At 45.5% G+C, this 18255-nt stretch overlaps 1 protein-coding gene and 1 long non-coding RNA gene across 4 annotated transcripts in view; one reads left to right on the forward strand and one right to left on the reverse strand.

Annotated features, from left to right (window-relative positions):
* The window catches only part of svep1 (sushi, von Willebrand factor type A, EGF and pentraxin domain containing 1), a 420503-nt gene that overhangs the window by 59139 nt on the left and 343109 nt on the right, over positions 1-18255 (reverse strand). The window contains exon 43 of the mRNA XM_070887865.1: positions 13147-13317. Coding sequence (XP_070743966.1) covers positions 13147-13317 — 171 coding nt within the window. The remainder of the gene's footprint in view (positions 1-13146; positions 13318-18255) is intronic.
* LOC139268983 (uncharacterized) overlaps positions 15045-18255 on the forward strand; it is a 48000-nt gene continuing 44789 nt past the window's right edge. For all 3 annotated transcript variants that reach the window (XR_011594141.1, XR_011594143.1, XR_011594142.1), the window contains exon 1: positions 15045-15549. This is a non-coding gene — a long non-coding RNA (uncharacterized lncRNA). The remainder of the gene's footprint in view (positions 15550-18255) is intronic.

The following is an 18255-nucleotide window of genomic DNA, read 5'->3' on the forward strand; positions in this document are numbered from 1 at the left end:
GCAGTATGGCCTACTCCTGCTCCTATTTCTTATGTTCTTATGTTCCTAGAGGAACGCAGATATATCAAGGGGTTGTGGCGCTGGAGGAAATTACAGAGATAGGGAGGGGCGAGGCCATGGAGGAATTTGAAAACAAGGATGAGAAATTTTAAATTAAGGCATTGCTTAACTGGGAGCCAATGTAGGTCAGAGAGCACAGGAGTGATGGATGAACGGGACTTGATGCAAGTTATGACATGTCCAGCAGAGTTTTGGAGGATCTCAAGTTTACTGAGGGTAGAACGTGAGAGGCTGGCCAGGATTAACTCTAATGATGTCAAGTAATCCCATTTTCAGATGAGCTGTTAAAGTAAGTCAGGCTGACCAGAAGATGCCCCCAGCCCGCACGCCAGTACCCACGTTCCTTGAATAGATGTCAGCCATGGCTCGGTGCGTAGCGCTCTCACCTCTAAGTCAGAATGTTGCTGGCTCAAGTCCCACTCCAGAGACTTGAGCTCATAATCCAGGCTGACACACCCAGTACCAGTACTGAGGGAGTGCTGCAGTCTTTCTGATGAGACGGTAAACCTATTTCGAAGAAGAGCAGGGGAGTCCTTGCCAAAATTAAGTCTTTAACCAACATCACTAAAAAACAGATTATCTGTCCATTATCAGATTGCTGTTTGTGGGATCTTGCTATGCGCAAAGCGGCTGCCACGTTTCCTACATTACAACTGTGACTACACTTCAAAAGTACTTCATTGACTATGGGATGTCCTGAGGGTATGAAAGGTGCTATAGAAATGCAAGTTCTTTCTTTCCATTGCTGTACTATACCCTGACATGGCCTTGGATGAGGTATAAAGGATTCATCCCAAACAAATATCCTTCCGCCTATGGTCTTAACGAGGTGGGAAAACCAGAAACAAATACAGCAAACTCTTGATTTTGTCATACTTCTGGGCGTTGGTTGAAAACACGTCCACGATTACCGACTGGCTGTTTCTCAAGATAAACAATTCTGTTAGCAAGGTTTTTTTAAAAAAGGAATTTCACTTCGAAGGAAAGGTAAATATTTACCGCAGCAGTGTGCTGGGTATTTAGTTCTTCACCCCACGCCCCCCTTAAAGGTCTTCTATGATCTCAACTTAAACTTCCATTTCAGCACCTAGCCAACAAAGCTTCCACAGCAACAACAACAACTTGCATTTATATAGCGCCTTTAACGTAGTAAAACATCCCAAAGTGCTTCACAGGTGCTATTAGCCAATAAAAATTTAACACCGAGCCACATAAAAGATGAAAGAAAGACTTGCATTTCTATAGCGCTTTTCACAACTTCAGGATGTCGCAATGCGCTTTACAGCCAATGAAGTACCTTTGAAGTGTAGTCACTGTTGTAATGTAGGAAACAGGGCAGTCAATTTGCGCACAGCAAGCTCCCACAAACAGCAATGTGATAATAACCAGATAATCTGTTTTAATAATGTTGATTGAGGGATAAATATTGACCAGGACTTCAGGGGGAACTCCCTTGGTCTTCTTCAAAATAGTGCCACTGAATCTTTTACATCCACCTGAGAGGGCAGACAGGTCCTTGATTTAACATGTCATCCAAAAGTCAGCATCTCCAACAGTGCAGCACTCCCTCAGTACTGCACTGGAGTGCCAGCCTAGATTTTGTACTTAAGTCTCAGACTTGGGACTTGAACCCACGACCTTTTGAAATAACATAAGGAGATATTAGGACAGCTCAGACCAATTAAGCTTGGTCAGAAAGGAAGGTTTTAAGGAGCATCGTAAAGGAGGAGAGAGAGGTGGGGTGGTTTAGGGAGGGAATTCCAACACATAGGGCCTCGGCAGCTGAAGGCCGCCAATAATGGAGTGATGGAAATTGGGGCTGCGCAAGAGGCCAGAATTGGAGGCCGGAGGCAGTGCAATTTAAGTCACGAGGATGACCTTGCTGTCTTTACGGTGTCAGCGTAACTGGTCTGTTCTCAGATTGGGCACAGGCAGGTATTTTTAAAAACTTGAGAAAACAAGGCATTAGGGGTATGAAATTATCCTTTGCCCTGATTGGGGGCAGTAACCTGCTCGGGGAGGGACTTCCTGCTCCTGGTGCTGAAGTCCCGCCCTGGCTGCTGAATTGGGCTTACCCCTCAAAGGAAGTGGAGCACAATCTTGTGTGCTTCACTTCCCTTAGGGCCGGTTCCAGTGGCGCTAACAGGGCAAGTTGTGCAGTGCTATGCTGATGCTCCAAGTTGCGCTGATGCACTTCAACGCCCCTCCCCTTCGCTTGCACCCTGCACCCAAAACGGACTGCCGGGCTGCACGATAGTGGGCAAATTCCCCTGCAGGGTGGAAAGGGGTCGGCGTGTGCGCTGAGGGGTCGCTGCACAAGGCGATGATGTCATCGTGATAGCTGCCGTGATAGCACCTCCGCAATCTCCCGAGCAATTTCCCGGGAGCCGGTACCCCCTCCCCCCGGGCAAAAAGTTAGCACCCTGTTACGGGCCTCTCAAAAAGGGGCAATTTAGCCGAATAGAATTCTTTACACACCTTAAAAGGTTGAAATAGTAGAAAGTGCTGGAATGCACTGCCTAAAAGAGTGGTGGGAACAGATTTAACAGTAACTTTCCAAAGTGAATTAAATAAATACTTGAAGAAGAAAAAATTGTGGGGCAATGGGAAGACAGCAATGGGAGTGGGACTAATTGGACAGCTCTTTCAAAAAACCGGCACAGGCACAAGGGCCGAATAGCCTCCTTTCTCGGCTGTAAGATTCTAAGCTGGAAACACAAAGCAGTCCTGGAGAGAAGAGACAAGTTAACATTTTGTACCAGGGCTTCTCTTTGGAACTAAAAGTAATGAACAACAAACAGATGTGTTTAGTAGAATCAGAAAAAATGAGGAAGAGAAGAAAACAGGAAGTCTTGGCTGGTGATTTGCAGACACTGGCCCGTAATTTACGGTCAGTGGTGAAGCAAAGGCTCGCAATCTCTGTGGCAAGAAGTTCGGCCGACTTGCAGTTGGAATCAACATAGTTTAGTGGGAATCTCATAGCGCGTGTGTGATGTCAACAAGCTGTCTAAGCAGCCAATCAAAAGCCAGAATTCTCACAGACACAGAACCTGAAAATAGAAAGCACGAATAATCAATCACTTTAAAAAAGGTTACAGAGAGCGAAATAAAGATTGGGACATACCCAAGGGGTTAAGGTAAAAGATGAAATATCACGTAAAATTTTTTAAAAACTTAAAAAAAAATTGAAATCTAATGGGCTAGACTTTCCACTTTTGTGCAGATCGCCCAGAAATGGGCGTTATTCCCAGTGTGGGTGGTAAATATGGGTTTTGAGATCGCCAGATTATCGCCCATTTTCAAAACCCTAACTTTCCAGTTTTTTAACGGGCGCTACAGTTAGCGATCTGAAATGGGCGTCAGCGTAACATTTTTTTGACCTTCTGCCATAAAGTGTCGGCGTCCATAGCAACGGCATGGCAATGCTCGTTTCCCGCATTTCCGGAGGTCAGGGGTCATCATTACATGCGCAGAAGAGGAGGCAGAGAGAGAGGGAGCAGAGAGGAACTGAAAGCGTGTGTGGGTGTGCTTTGTGTGCTTGTTTGGCTGTTTTGGGAGGCAGGAGGGAGATTTTCGACCAGCAGAAAGAATTCTGAGCAAAAATTAAGTTGTTTGCGGAAATTTGGTTGTTACAATGGAAGGCATGGAGGAGGCGACACAGCACACTGTGGAGACTGACGCTGGCGAAAGCAGTGAGCTGGGAGAGGAACAATTGGGAGGATGAAAAAGAGTGAGGAGATTCTCGATGAGGCAAATGCCTCCCTCATGCAGGAGGTCGAGTCACGCTGGGGTCAACTGACCCAGGGTAGGTATGGGAAGCCAAAGGCCAACCAGAGGATATGGGCCAAGATAGTCGAGGTGGTCTCGTCGGCAACCAATGGGGTAAGCGCTGGAACGACCTTGTCGGATCTACCAGAGTAAGTATTACATGTGCTTAAATATTTATATAATTTGATTTGTAAGTGTAATGAGTCATTAAAATCAGTTGTGATGTCTTGCACTTATACCGGGAATGTTGTACTCAAAGCCTGCGTTCACGGTGTACGTCTTTAGGTAAAGAATGATAAGTTTCATCATAATCATGATTACATCAGTTGGTTATGTGTTGTATTAATATCTATGACAGTACCTAGTAAAGATATCACACAATTATCTCATGCCATGTCGTGCTGTTATTACTTTTTACAGAAGAAACTTTCCAAAAATGCTTTGCCGAGCAGAGGCAAACGGGTGGTGGGCCACCAGTCATCAGCGAGCTGACAGACATCGAGGAGCGGGTGCTGGCACGCAAGCAGCTGCAGAATCTGATGTAATGCCACGTGAGTAATGTATACACCATTGCGCGATGTAAAGTCAATAGATGCCACACCCACTCATATCCGACCAATGTGATAGATGATGATAAACGTGTTCTCTAAATAATGATGGCCTCATGAGAATCATTGCAATGCAGAATTTGGTGATGGTCATGAAATATGATGTCTGTGATGATTTTAATAGCGGTGGTGCTTTTGTCGTGCATATGCTGTGTGTAGCGCTGGACTCACCTTGCGACCCTAGCACCCCCTTCTCCTCTAATAACTACTAGGGGGATCAAGGGGTATGGCGAGAAAGCAGGAATGGGGTACTGAAGTTGCATGTTCAGCCATGAACTCATTGAATGGCGGTGCATGCTAGAAGGGCCGAATGGCCTACTCCTGCACCAATTTTCTATGTTTCTATGTTAATAACCTAATTTGTGTTTTGCAGCTCAGCCAGCAGCACGGCCCCAGACAAGACCCCCGAGCCCAGAAACTGGGGGAGTGGGGCCGGACTAGCCGGATGATCGGACATCTGAGGCTGAGGAGCACCGATTCTCGCCTGTGGATCTGCTAGGTCCATTCTCCACTGATGACAGTGCGGACTTTGAGGAGCCTGCATCACCAGGCTCCATAACGCATTCCATCCCAAGGCCATCTAGTGCTCCTGCGGCCATTCCCACCTCCACTGTGGAGGTACCGGGCCCAAGTATCTCACCACAGTGCACCCGAGGTGTCTCCAGGACGCGCCGACCAAGCGGAGGTTGGTTAGATGCTGCTCCACGAGTGGCAGATCTGAGCGGGGACATGGTAGACTTGTCCAGGAGGTGTGTTGACATATGTCAGCAGATCCTATAGACAATGGGGGGCATATTCCAACAGCTGGCCAGCATGTCCGCCACCATGACGGAGTATGTGCTGTGGATGGCGGTGGCCCTGCAGCTCATAGCCAGGAGCACTGGTGGCAGAGGGCTCCTGGATCGTGACTGTGATCCCAAGGTGCTGCACCCCCATTGCCAACGACACATGACAGCCAGGAGGAAGATCTTGCTTCTGGCTCGGAGCACGTTCCCACCTTGCGACCGTCCTCTCCCATATCCATCCAACCACCGGTTCTGCCATCATCCCCCCCCCAATGAAGCAGCGCCTGAGGAGCTCCTCGGCCAGGCGGCTTGGAGTCAGGGGTGGAAGGGGAAGAGCTGGGGAGAAGGGGGGTGGGGAAGGAAAGTGAGGTGCACGGCCGCAGGTGATGGCATGGTAATATTTCCATGTTGTTGTAGCAATTTTGTTGGGAAGTTTGGGGGAAGGCGGGAGGGGGTTACCTTGTTGGTTTGCATTTGTGTTCTGTGCTCCTGGAAATGTTGACCATTTGATTGATGTAAATGTGATAAATTTGTTGTGGGGTGGGGTGGGGTGTTTTTTACAGTTATAATTATGATTTCACACAAATGTTCAGATTAAATGTTTTTTATTTAACATAACCTTGTTGCGCATTACATAAGAACATAAGAACATAAGAAATAGGAACAGGAGTAGGCCATACGGCCCCTCGTGCCTGCTCCGCCATTCAATAAGATCATGGCTGATCTGATCATGGACTCAGCTCCACCTCCCTGCCCGCTCCCCATAACCCCTTATTCCCTTATCGTTAAAAAACTGTCTATTTCTGTCTTAAATTTATTCAATGTCGCAGCTTCCACAGCTCTCTGAGGCAACTAATTCCACAGATTTACAACCCTCTGAGAGAAGAAATTTCTCCTCATCTCCGCCTTATTCTAAGATTATGCCCTCTAGTTCTAGTCTCCCCATCAGTGGAAACATCCTCTCTGCGTCCACCTTGTCAAGCCCCCTCATAATCTTATACGTTCCGATAAGATCACCTCTCATTCTCCTGAATTCTAATGAGTAGAGGCCCAACTTACTCAACCTTTCCTCATAAGTCAACCCCCTAATCTCCTAAATCAACCTTGTGAACCTTCTCTGAACTGCCTCCAAAGCAAGTATATCCTTTCGTAAATATGGAAACCAAAACTGCACGCAGTATTCCGGGTGTGGCCTCACCAATACCCTGTATAACTGTAGCTAGACTTACCTGCTTTTATACTCCATCTCCTTTGCAATAAAGGCCAAGATTCCATTGGCCTTTCTGATCACTTGCTGTACCTGAATACTATTGTTTTGTGTTTCATGCACAAGTACCCCCAGGTCCTGCTGTACTGCAGCACTTTGCAATCTTTCTCCATTTAAATAATAACTTGCTCTTTGATTTTTTTCTGCCAAAGTGCATGACCTCACACTTTCCAACATTATACTCCATCTGCCAAATTTTTGCCCACTCACTTAGCCTGTCTATGTCCTTCTGTAGATTTTTTGTGCCCCTCTCACACATTGCTTTTCCTCCCAGTTTTGTATCGTCAGCAAACTTGGCTACGTTACACTTAGTCCCTTCTTCCAAGTCGTTAATATAAATTGTAAATAGTTGGGGTCCCAGCACTGATCCCTGCGACATCCCACTAGTTGCTGGTTGCCAACCAGAGAATGAACCATTTATCCCAACTCTCTGTTTTGTGTTAGTTAGCCAATCCTCTATCCATGCTAATATATTACCCCCAACCCCGTGAACTTTTATCTTGTGCAGTAACCTTTTCTGTGGCACCTTGTCAAATGCCTTCTGGAAGTGCAAATACACCACATCCACTGGTTCCCCTTTATCCACCATGTTCATGACATCCTCAAAGAATGCCAGCAAATTTAGAACATAAGAAATAGGAACAGGAGTAGGCCATACAGCCCCTCGAGTCTGCTCCGCCATTTACTAAGATCATGGCTGACCTGATCATGGACTCAGCTCCACCTCCCTGCCCACTCCCCATAACCCCTTATCCCTTTATCGTTTAAGAAACTGTCTATTTCTGTCTTAAATTTATTCAATGTCGCAGCTTCCACAGCTCTCTGAGGCAGCGAATTCCACAGATTTACAACCCTCTGAGAGAAGAGATTTCTCCTCATCTCAGTTTTAAATGATCGGCCCCTTATTCTAAGATCATGTCCTCTAGTACTGGTCTCCCCCATCAGTGGAAACATCCTCTCTGAATCCACCTTGTCAAGCCCCCTCATAATCTTATACGTTTCGAGAAGATCATCTCTCATTCTTCTGAAATCCAATGAGTAGAGGCCCAACCTACTCAACCTTTCCTCATAAGTCAACCCCCTCATCCCCGGAATCAACCTAGTGAACCTTTTCTGAATTGCCTCCAAAGCAAGTATATCCTTTCGTAAATATGGAAACCAAAATTGCACGCAATATTCCACTTGTGGCCTCACCAATACCCTGTATAGCTGTAGCAAGACTTCCCTGCTTTTATATTCGATCCCCTTTGCAATAAAGGCCAAGATTCCATTGGCCTTCCTGATCACTTGCTGTATCTGCATACTATCCTTTCATGTTTCATGCACAAGTACCTCTAGGTCCCGCTGTATTGCAGGACTTTGCAATCTTTCTCCATTTAAATAATAACTTGCTCTTTGATTTTTTTCTGCCAAATTGCATAACCTCATACTTTTCAACCTTATACTCCATCTGCCATTTGTCAAACATGACTTCCCCTTCATAAATCCATGCTGACTCTGCCTGACCGAATTTTGCTTTTCCAAATGTCCCGCTACTGCATCTTTAATAATGGACTCCAACATTTCCCAACGACAGATGTTAGGCTAACTGGTCTATAGTTTCCTGCTTTTTGTCTGCCTCCTTTTTTAAATAGGGGCGTTATATTTGCAGTTTTCCAATCTGCTGGGACCTCCCCAGAATCCAGGGAATTTTGGTAAATTACAACCAATGCATCCACTATCCCTGCCATTACTTCTCTTAAGACCCTAGGATGCAAGCCATCAGGTCCAGGGGATTTATCTGCCTTTAGTCCCGTTATCTTACTGAGTACCACCTCCTTCGTGATTTTGGTTGTGTTAAGTTCCTCCCCCACTATAGCCCCTTGACTATCCACTGTTGGATCCATTGTCTCGGATAGCTGCACCATTACACACTGGTGATTCCTTAGCATAAATGGGTATAATTAAACTTAACCTGAATCAATTTAAACTTTAACTGTCACCAAGATGATGCATACCATTGCAGTATGAGCTGCACACACAGCAGTGTTGCAGCTTTGTAAGTACCAATAACGTTCTTTCAAGCAAAGCGCTCATTCATGAGCTGCTGACGCAAGAGTCTTGTAACTATGTAGCCACCCCTGCCCATTTCCTGCGGTCTAGAGGGGGGCGGGGGCATGGTTTCAGCATCAGCCTGATTGTCTGGCCCGATGTCAGTGCCCACCTCCTCATCCTCCTCTTCCTCTCTCTCCTGAGGTGGACCATCAGTCCCTTCTGGCAATTCTTGTCCCCTCCTGATAGCCAAGTTGTGCAGCATGCAGCAAACCACCACGAATTGTGCAACCTGCTCAGGGTGGTATTGTAGCTCGCCTCTTGAGTGGTCCAGACTTCTAAAGCGCTGCTTAAGCACTCCAATGGTTTTCTGTGTTCCAATATTGCGTGTGGCTCTGTGGCTCTTGTTGTATTGCTTCTCAGCTTCTGTGTGGTTGTTATGCAGGGGGGTCATCAGCCAGGTGGTGAGGCTATATCCTTTGTCACCAAGCATCCAGCATTGACCTTGAGGCTGACTGGTAAACATGTCAGATACAGCGCTCTCACGCAGGATGTGAGCATCATGGATGCTGCCTGGAAATTTGCACTCACTGCCATTATTATTTGCTGGTGGTTGACAACGAGTTGCACATTCAGGGAGTGGAATCCCTTTCTGCATCCTGAAAAGGTGCCTGCATGGCGATGTGCGTACAGTCTATTGCTCCCTGCACCTTGGGGAAGGTAGCAATTCGGTAGAATCCTAGAGTCCTCTCAGTCTGAGCCTCCGTGGTCATAGGGAAACTGATAAAGTCAATCCTAAGGGCTTCAGTGACCTATTGAATGCAGCAATGTGCGGCATGCTGAGATATAGCACAAATATCGCCAGCTGAGGCCTAAAAGGAACCCGACGCGTAGAGCGAAAGTGCCTCGGTGACCTTGATCTCAATGGACAGTGCGATCCTGATGGTGCTGGCAGGCTGCAGATCTCGCCTGATGAGCTGGCATATCTCACTGATAACCTCTTTGTGGAAGCGCAGTCTCCTAAGGCAGGTGTTGTAAGGTTCTGCAAAACCAACCATGGAGACATGTCGCAGGGAGAATGGGAAGATGCCATGTTTAAAATGACCAACTGCAGCCAACAGCCTGTAAACCACGGAGGATGATGGGACTCTGGCCACCCTGTACAGTAACAGACACTGTTGCAGGGGCACGGAACCAGATGGGGGATGAGCCAGCTACCGTAAGGGGGAAGACTGTACATTCGGTTCTTCCAGGAAAATGGATACAAGGCAACTTTATATTTTAAAAGGTAATTTCTCCTGCTTTTCGTGTAAAACCCTCACAGAAGAGGCAACATGTCCAGGCAAAAGCTCCCCAGTAAAAACAAGGCAACACAAAGGGTATCAGTTTGAATAATTAAACAAAGGCCCACAGGTCTGATGCAATCATTTTGGCCAGCCCACACAGAGTGGCACCTCTATCGAGATAATGAACAATCATCTTCATTCACCCCATCAGCGAGCGACAGGATACAGGAGGTGTGGCTAATCTCCCATTCCAGACAGATCGATACACATCGAACTGCCATTCACATCCCATTTTATTCAAGGAAGACCCAAGACAATGGCATGCAGTTTTGGCGCGAAGATGAATGGACTATAAGAAAAGCTGCAAAAACACACAAAGGGTTTGGAGGTTGGGGGTTGGAGGTTGGAGGTTTTGGAGTTTGGAGGTTGGAGGTTGAAGTTGGAGATTGGAGGTTGGAGTCAGCTTTTGCATTGAGTTGTAGAGTTGAGTTAAGAAGGTGGGAGTCAGTTTTCGTTGTGGTTGAGTTGAGTTAAAGGGGAGTTGAGTCAGCTCATCACAGGGCCCTCGCTCTGTGGAAGGTGTGCCTAACTCCAGCAGCTTTTTGCTCAGGAGCCAACCGAGAGGCAAATAGAAGAAACCGACGCAACATCGAGGAGGAAAACCGAACCCACCAACAATATAAAACCCACCCCAGAGGGACCCCGAGCTGAAATAAGTGCCCCCAGAACCCTGGAGTTGATAGGATTGTGATTATAGCCCAAAACCCCTCACAGACTCAATTTAGGATAGGAATTGGTAAGAAGGGTGGAAGTGGGAGGTGGGGTTGTGTGTGGGTGGAATGTTTCAACCTCTTATCTGCCCCTTCCCTGTTGCGAGAATTTTTCGTGTTGTTGAGTGAGATTGTGCCATTACTGCTATTTACGACCTCTTCCTATGCCCTCTATCTTTGTGTTTACTATTCTAAATAAACAACATTAGCCATTTTGTACTCTTACCCACTGTGTCTGGTGCCTCATTACTCACCCATCCTCATAAATCGCACATACAGAACCTCAGTGGAGTGTGGATTCGAACCCACACCCCAAGCTCCCCTTACAGTGTTATTGGACAAGTTGAGGTAAGACCACTTCTGCCTGTAATTGCAGAGGGGTGTAAGGTTTGGTCCTGCTCATCAGTCTGACACGTCTTAGATTGGGCACATGATGCTGTCGAATGTACCTTCTGCCATTTCTAGTCTGCAGCATGTGCGTAGTCATCAAGACAGGTTGAGAAATGACAGGCCCCATTCCAATAACTATCAGTATTATACCTATCGTTCACAAACAATAAATTTACCTCATAAAACACCTAAACTAAATTCCAATCGTCCACAGTATGATAAGATGTTTGTTCCAATGTTCACATTACCTTAAAAGAACTCCAGAGTACATCAAAACTCCCCAGAAGTTGAAGCAGCCTTTTAAATGAAGTGACCTGCGATTTACAAAATGGCGTCCATACCGCTGTGATAATTTCAGGTCAGAGCAACTTTTTCACAGTGATTTTTTCAGCGAGCGATATTTTCGGCGATATGTGTATGAGGTGCCGAAAGTGACGCTCGGCGATATTTTGGGCGTAAGTTTCGGCAAATCTGATCTTTACGACAAAAAAAAGTGGGTGAGAGGTATGATTAAATCTCGACATTAATTAAATGCCGAAAGTAACACTGGGCGATATTATGGACGTTGGTTTCGCCCATTCTGATCTTTCCGCCAAAACAAAGTGGGCAGGTGGTATTATTTTTTATCGGCGTTAAGTACATGCCAAAAGTAACACTCGGCGATAAGTGACCGAGAAATGGGCGTTAGTTCCCATTTTGCAGCTAACTGGGTGATATCTGGGCGTTCTACCTCATTTCAGCATTAAAATGGACGTTTAGTGGGCCGTATGCATGCCAAAATAATGGAAAGTCTAGTCAATAACTTTTAACTTAATGGAGAAATTTGACTTTCCACCAATATAAAATGTGTTTCTCAGGGCCAGAATGGTTGTTTATCAGTAGTTATTACACAGATCGCTGTTAAAAACCCAGTTACATCTCATTTGATTTCACGGATTGCCGGCTCTTGGGCGGGGCGTGGGGGTTGGGAGTGAACGGGGTGGGTGGCTGGTGGGGTTGTCCACAGCACAGTCTGTGGAGGAGCAATGTGTGGCAGGCCGCAACTTCAGTATTTTCCGCGTTAGGCTGCACATGCGCTAAATCCTGAAGTAACGGCCAGTTTCGAAGGCGAAATGACAGCGGATGCTGACAGTTCACCTTCAACAGGCCCACAAGTTCCAGACCATTATAACAGGTCATCTCAGTCAGGGAGTGGAGAGGTGCATTAAAGAGCAGCTAACTGCTTCCAATATCTTTTGTTTTTGTTTCAGATTTCCAGCAATTGCTGTCTTTTTATTTTCATTTTTTTCATGTTTAATATTAATGAATAATTCCTTCGTTGTTATAGAGCTGACCAACTCCTACACTTGGACTCCTCCACTTCACACTTCAGCAGGGAAAAAGAAAGAACTTGCATTTATATAGCACGTTTCACATCCTCAGTGCATCCCAAAGCGATTCACAGCCAATGAAGTGCTTTCTGGAGTGTAGTCACTGTTGTAATGTAGGCAACGCGGCAGCCAATTTGCGTACAGCAAGCTCCCACAATGAGATAATGACCAGATAATCTGTTTTTAGTGATGTTGATTGAGGGATAAATATTGGGCCAGGATACCAGGAATAACTCCCCCTGCTCTTCTTATTGCTGTGAAATCTTTTACGTATACCTGAGAGAACAGACGGGGCTTCGGTTTAACATTTCATCTGAAAGACGACACCTCCGACAGTCCAGCATTGGGAGTGTCAGTCTGGATTATGTGCTCAAGTCTCAGGAGTGGGGCTTGAACCCACAAACTGATGACCTCAAGGGTGAGTATTACCCACTGAGCCACGACTAACACCTAGGGAAAAAGCAGGAGGGGGGAAATCAACCAGCATTCTTTGTCCTAATCTGATGTAAAGTGCATGTGCATCAATATCAGATCAGGGCAGGATCGGAGCAGTTGTGAAGTGCCAATGTTGGAATAGCCTACTGACACTGTCTGGTATCAAGACATTTTGCATAGCCACTTAGACCAAGTACTGGCAGGTGGCGGGCATTGATTGAATGGTTACTCCAGCCTGAGGCAGCGCCTTGAGAGGAGAAAGGGGGAGAAAAGTGAGAGAGAGAAACAAAAAGGAGTGTGGCTGTTAAATGATTAATTACAACTAACTTGCAGACAGTGGTTCGATCAGGTCACCAAGATTGGGATCTTTTGGTACCTTTGCAAACGGGGGGTGTAGCCCAAGTTCCATTCTCCAGGCAGCTACTTGCTCTGGACCCTTCCAGCATGTATCCACTGTAGCAGGAGTAGGTTGCTACATCTCCCACGTCATGACGCACTCCTCGTACTAACGCATTTGTAACTTGCACCGGCTCTCCGCAAGATATTTCTAGTTTTTAAAAAAAAAGGATAGAAATTACAATTTATAAGATACTGTAAAGTCTTGAGGAAACAACCAATGCTGTAACTTCACCAAGAACATCAAAAAATGTTTCATTGAAACATATAAAATTCTTAAGGTGCTCGACAGGGTAGATGCTGGCAGACATTTCCCCTGGCTGTGGAGTCTAGAACTAACAGTCATAGTCTCAGAATAAGGGGCCGGCCATTTAGGAATGAGATGAGGAGAAATTTCTTCACTCAAAGGGTTGTGAATCTTTGTAATTCTTAGAGCTGGGGACGCTCAGTCTATTGTGTCTATAATGTACTTATGAATGACTCCATGAGGCAATGTGTTGTACTCAAATTGTAGTGACCTTGGTCCTTTATTCCAAACTCCAGAGTGCTGCACAAGCATGATGTGCAGCCTTTTATACTGGGCCCTGCCACCAGGGCAGGAAACCCCGGTCTCCACTAGTTGCACCCTCTAGTGGTGCCAGCATGTATATACACAGTGTAAACCTTATTGATAGTACATCAGGTAAACAAGTCTCCAACTTATGCAACCATACAGTGACGACACAGAGAGTACATCCATAGTCTGCATATACCACACAGTTGTTAAGTATATTCAAGGCTGAGATCGATAGATTTTTGGATACTAAGGGAACCAAGAGACGGGGGGGAAAGTGCTGGAAAGTGAAGTTGAGGTCAAAGATCAGCCATGATCTTATTGAATGGCAGAGCAGGCTCGAAGGGCCAAATGGCCTACTCCTGCTCCTATTTCTTATGCTCTAATGTAACAATGCGAGGACACAGTTCAAGTTTTTGGAATATCATTCATAATTTTGGTGCTCATCGAGGTAAAGAATAATTGGAAACTGTGTCTGTCCTTCCGATGGACTATCACAGTACGACACAACTAACCAAGTTACGTCACTATAAGTTTTTGTTTTCTGATACTTTTTACATAAGCTTTCCTATTGAAACCATGACTCAGAATTGGACCAGTTCACAACCCTCCTCCCACCCCTATCCTTCCCCAAGCCCACCATTTCACGGACTCAATTTTCCCCAGGAGTTGCTTCGTCTTTTTTGGAGTAGGCTGCTTTTTCTGGCCTAACTTAAAAATCCCCAGTTTCCCCAATCAATTTGCACCAACTCACTTAGTTACGTTTTTTTTTAGGTTTGTTTCTTTTTCTCAAAAGGAGGAGTTACCAGCCACCTACACCAGTTCTGGTCATTTAGGCAACTTTGGCCAGCTAATAGTTACTCCATTTCTACTTAGGCCAGTGTATATGGCCACTCGAGAAAACCTTTGTGGAGAGTTAAAGAAATCGGTGCAGGTAAGTACATCGGAGGCCATTCCGCCTGGGATAGGGGTGGGAAGCGGAGAAGACCTGGACCTGAATCAACCAAGTCTTAGGGAACAGACTTGCAAAACCATCCTTCCTTCGTACAATTAAAATAATAAGAAATAAAAAATTGAAGTCCTACCTTCAGCATCAAACTGCAATTCACCTTTCTGCACTCAGCCCGGGAAGGCAGCGGGCCGGTGCGGGAGGCCACTCGGCCTGGGCTAGGGACGGGAAGGAGCAATTCAACGGAGAGGCTGGTTTGGGAGAAGAGGAACTCTGTGGTCTGCAGCCTGTGTGTGGCGATCATACCTTCCCTGCACACTCAGCACCAGTATAGGCAGCAAAGCTATCAGGACATGCAGCACCAGACTGATCACAATTAAAAGCAACTCCGATTAAGAATCTTCAGAATAAAATACTTACTGTTAGTTGCTTTTGAAGTCTGGTTTCCTTGCCCGTCTGCAGCAGTGTCGTGCCCAGCACCGAGAGATTGCCCTCAGCTCAGAGGCAGGCTGGATAAGACTCGGGTGCATGGCTGGGGTTTCTTCAGTGCAGCTCTGGTCAGTATGACCGTCCTGGCTTATCGCACTGCAAACAGAGGCCCGTGGAATCGGCCCTGAAGACTGCACTTCATGCGAGGGCTCCTCATATCTGCAGCACGGAAGGCACGCAGACTCGGAGCGCTACTGCACGTGCGCGGCCATCACTATTCTCCACTATGCATGTGCAGACGTCCCGGCGCATTTTCCAGTGCAGAACGCAGGCTCCACACCCCAAGGCGACTGGCCACGCTGTGCGGCTACAGTGAAGAGGCCAGACAGTGGCCAAAGTTGGAACATTTTTTTCTGGAGCATCTCCGGACGTACTTAAGCGGCGCAACTCAGGTAAGTACGCTAAAAAACGGGCTTGGCCAAAATTGAGCCCCATATATGTAATGGATTGAGATCAACTGAACCATAACAGAACATACTCAAGCTATGATTCCAACTCAATGCACCTCAGACTGCACGTCTCAGACACGGAGACCCTTTCCACTATGCATGGTAGGTGATAAATTATTTTGGACTGTGGGGATGTAGTTTCCTTTTCTAGAGCATATAACTGAAATCTTTAATACAGCCGGATGCATATGATCAAACACTAATGTTACAAAGCATATGCTGTTCTCTGAGTGGGGGAGGTCCGGGCAGGGTGGAGGATGGGCATGGGAGGATATCTAATGTAGACTAGAAATCTCTAACAAGAGCCTCCTATTGCCTCAGTGGCAGGCTTTTTTGTCAGGCTCAGTAACTACTTAAACGTCAAGCCAACCGGTGTGGTAACAAAGTGACGATATCACGTTATTCAATCACCATAGACAAGATAAATAAAACTGCGAAATGTCAACCATATGACCCATGAAAAAAATATTGATCTGGAAACTTTTCCGTAACAGCAGTCTGTTTTGGGATTCTGTCAATTCTCCTGACAGCTTATAGAATGCCATTATTATTTTAATAGGATGTGGGAAACTGATAACAGTTATGAGTTACTGGAACTAATTACATGCTGTCCTCTCTTTTGCTTCCTTGCCAATTTTCACATTAGAAGCTGATATTGTCTATCATAAGAACAGTGCATATGGGGGTAGATGATTGAATTATGTCAATGGTTGCCGAAGTAGAATCATCACTAAACGGTGGAAGGTAAATTGTTAGCAAAAGACCCTTCCTCTCCTTGAGGACTATTTATGTCCATGGGACCTTGAAGAAGCTTGATCACAGATCTTGTCTAATCAATGAACTTAAGAACCAATAGAATGATGAAAGGCCATTAAACCTACTCCTTCTACAGATTATGTACAACCTACCCCTATCATGGATTCTGTCTCAGCCATTTAAACCCTTTAGAGAATATTCTGCATAAAGACTCCCTGATGCACAAAGGTTTTCAAGCAAAATGCCAGAATATTTACTAGTTAAGGAAGAGGGAATTCAGGTATGTGGAGAGACTGGAGATGCTGGGATTGTTCTACTTAGAGCAGAGGTTAAGAGGAGATTTGATTCAAAATCATAACGGGTTTTGACAGTAAATGATGAGAAATAGTTTCCAGTGGCAGGATGGTCAGTCACCAGAGGACACAGATTTAAGGTGATTGGCAAATGAACCAACAACAGCTTGTATTAAATATAGCACCTTTAACGTAGTGAAACATCCCAAGTGGCTTCAAAGTAGCATTATCATATAAAATTTGACAGCGAACCACATAAGGACATATTAGGACAGATGACCAAAAGCTTGATTAAAGAGGTAGATTTTCAGGAGCATCTTAAATTCTGTTGATTCCAGAGATGAGGGGGTTTACTTATGAAGATAGGTTGAGTAGGTTGGGCATATACACATTGGAGTTCAGAAGAATGAGAGGTTACCTTATCAAAACATATAAGATAATGAGGGGGCTCGACAAGGTGGATGCAGAGACGATATTTCCACTTATAGGGGAAACTAAAACTAGGGGACATAGTCTCAGAATAAGGAACCGGCCATTTAAAACTGAGATGAGGAGGAATTTCTTCTCTCAGAGGGTTATAAATCTGTGGAATTCTCTGCCCCAGAGAGTTGTGGAGCTGTGAATATATAGACAGACTTTTGAGTGAAAAGGGAATAAAGGGTTATGGGGAGCCGGCAGGGAAGTGGAACTGATTCCATGATCGGATCAGCCATGATCTTATTGAATGGCGGAGCAGGCTCGAGGGGCCATATGGCCTACTCCTGCTCCTATTTCTTATGTTCTTATTAAAAGAGGAGATGATGAGGATTAGAGAGGGAATTCCAGAGATTAATGTCTTGACAGCCGCTAATGCAGGAGTGATTAAAATCGGGGATGCTCAAGAATTGGAGGAGCGTAGAGATCTCGAAGGGTTATAGGGCTGGAAGAGATTACAGAGGCAACATGAGGAAAGTTTTTTTTACAGCAAGTTGTTGAGGTCGGGAATGTATTTGCCTGAAAGGGAAGCAGAGTCAATCATAACTTTCAAAAGGGAATTGGATAAATACCTAAAGGGAAAAAAAAATACAGGGCTATGGAGAAAGAGCAGGGGGTAGTGGGACTAATTGGACAGCTTTACCAAAGAGCCAGCATATGCACGATGGACCGAATGGCCTCTTTCTGTGCTGTCAGATTCTATAATCTAAGTCTATACCTACCCATCTAACATCCAACCTATTCAACTGTGCCAATACACATTTACAATTGGCAGTTCCCCACAGTACGCTAATAGTAAGACAAATAACATTGCATCTCTATACTTACTCTCACAATAGGCAGTGACTGGACTCCATGTCTGGTCCGTACCACAAGTAATGACTGCATTCCCGTTTAGTTGATAACCTTTCTGGCAGTGAATGGTGACATTCTGGTTTACATAGAAAACGGAGTCTGAAAGGACAGCACCTTCGGGGATGTTTGGATGAGCTGCACAATGTTTCGCTGTTGGAACAGAATACATTTAGGTCTTTTCAACACTTTGTATCCAATGTGTCATGCCTCAATTATTGTAAAAGTAGCGGATAAACAAAGGCATTCAATTCAACAGCTTCCAGTCGACTGT

The sequence above is a fragment of the Pristiophorus japonicus genome, chromosome 1 (genome assembly GCF_044704955.1).
Source record: "Pristiophorus japonicus isolate sPriJap1 chromosome 1, sPriJap1.hap1, whole genome shotgun sequence".
NCBI classification, from domain to species: Eukaryota; Metazoa; Chordata; class Chondrichthyes; family Pristiophoridae; genus Pristiophorus; species Pristiophorus japonicus.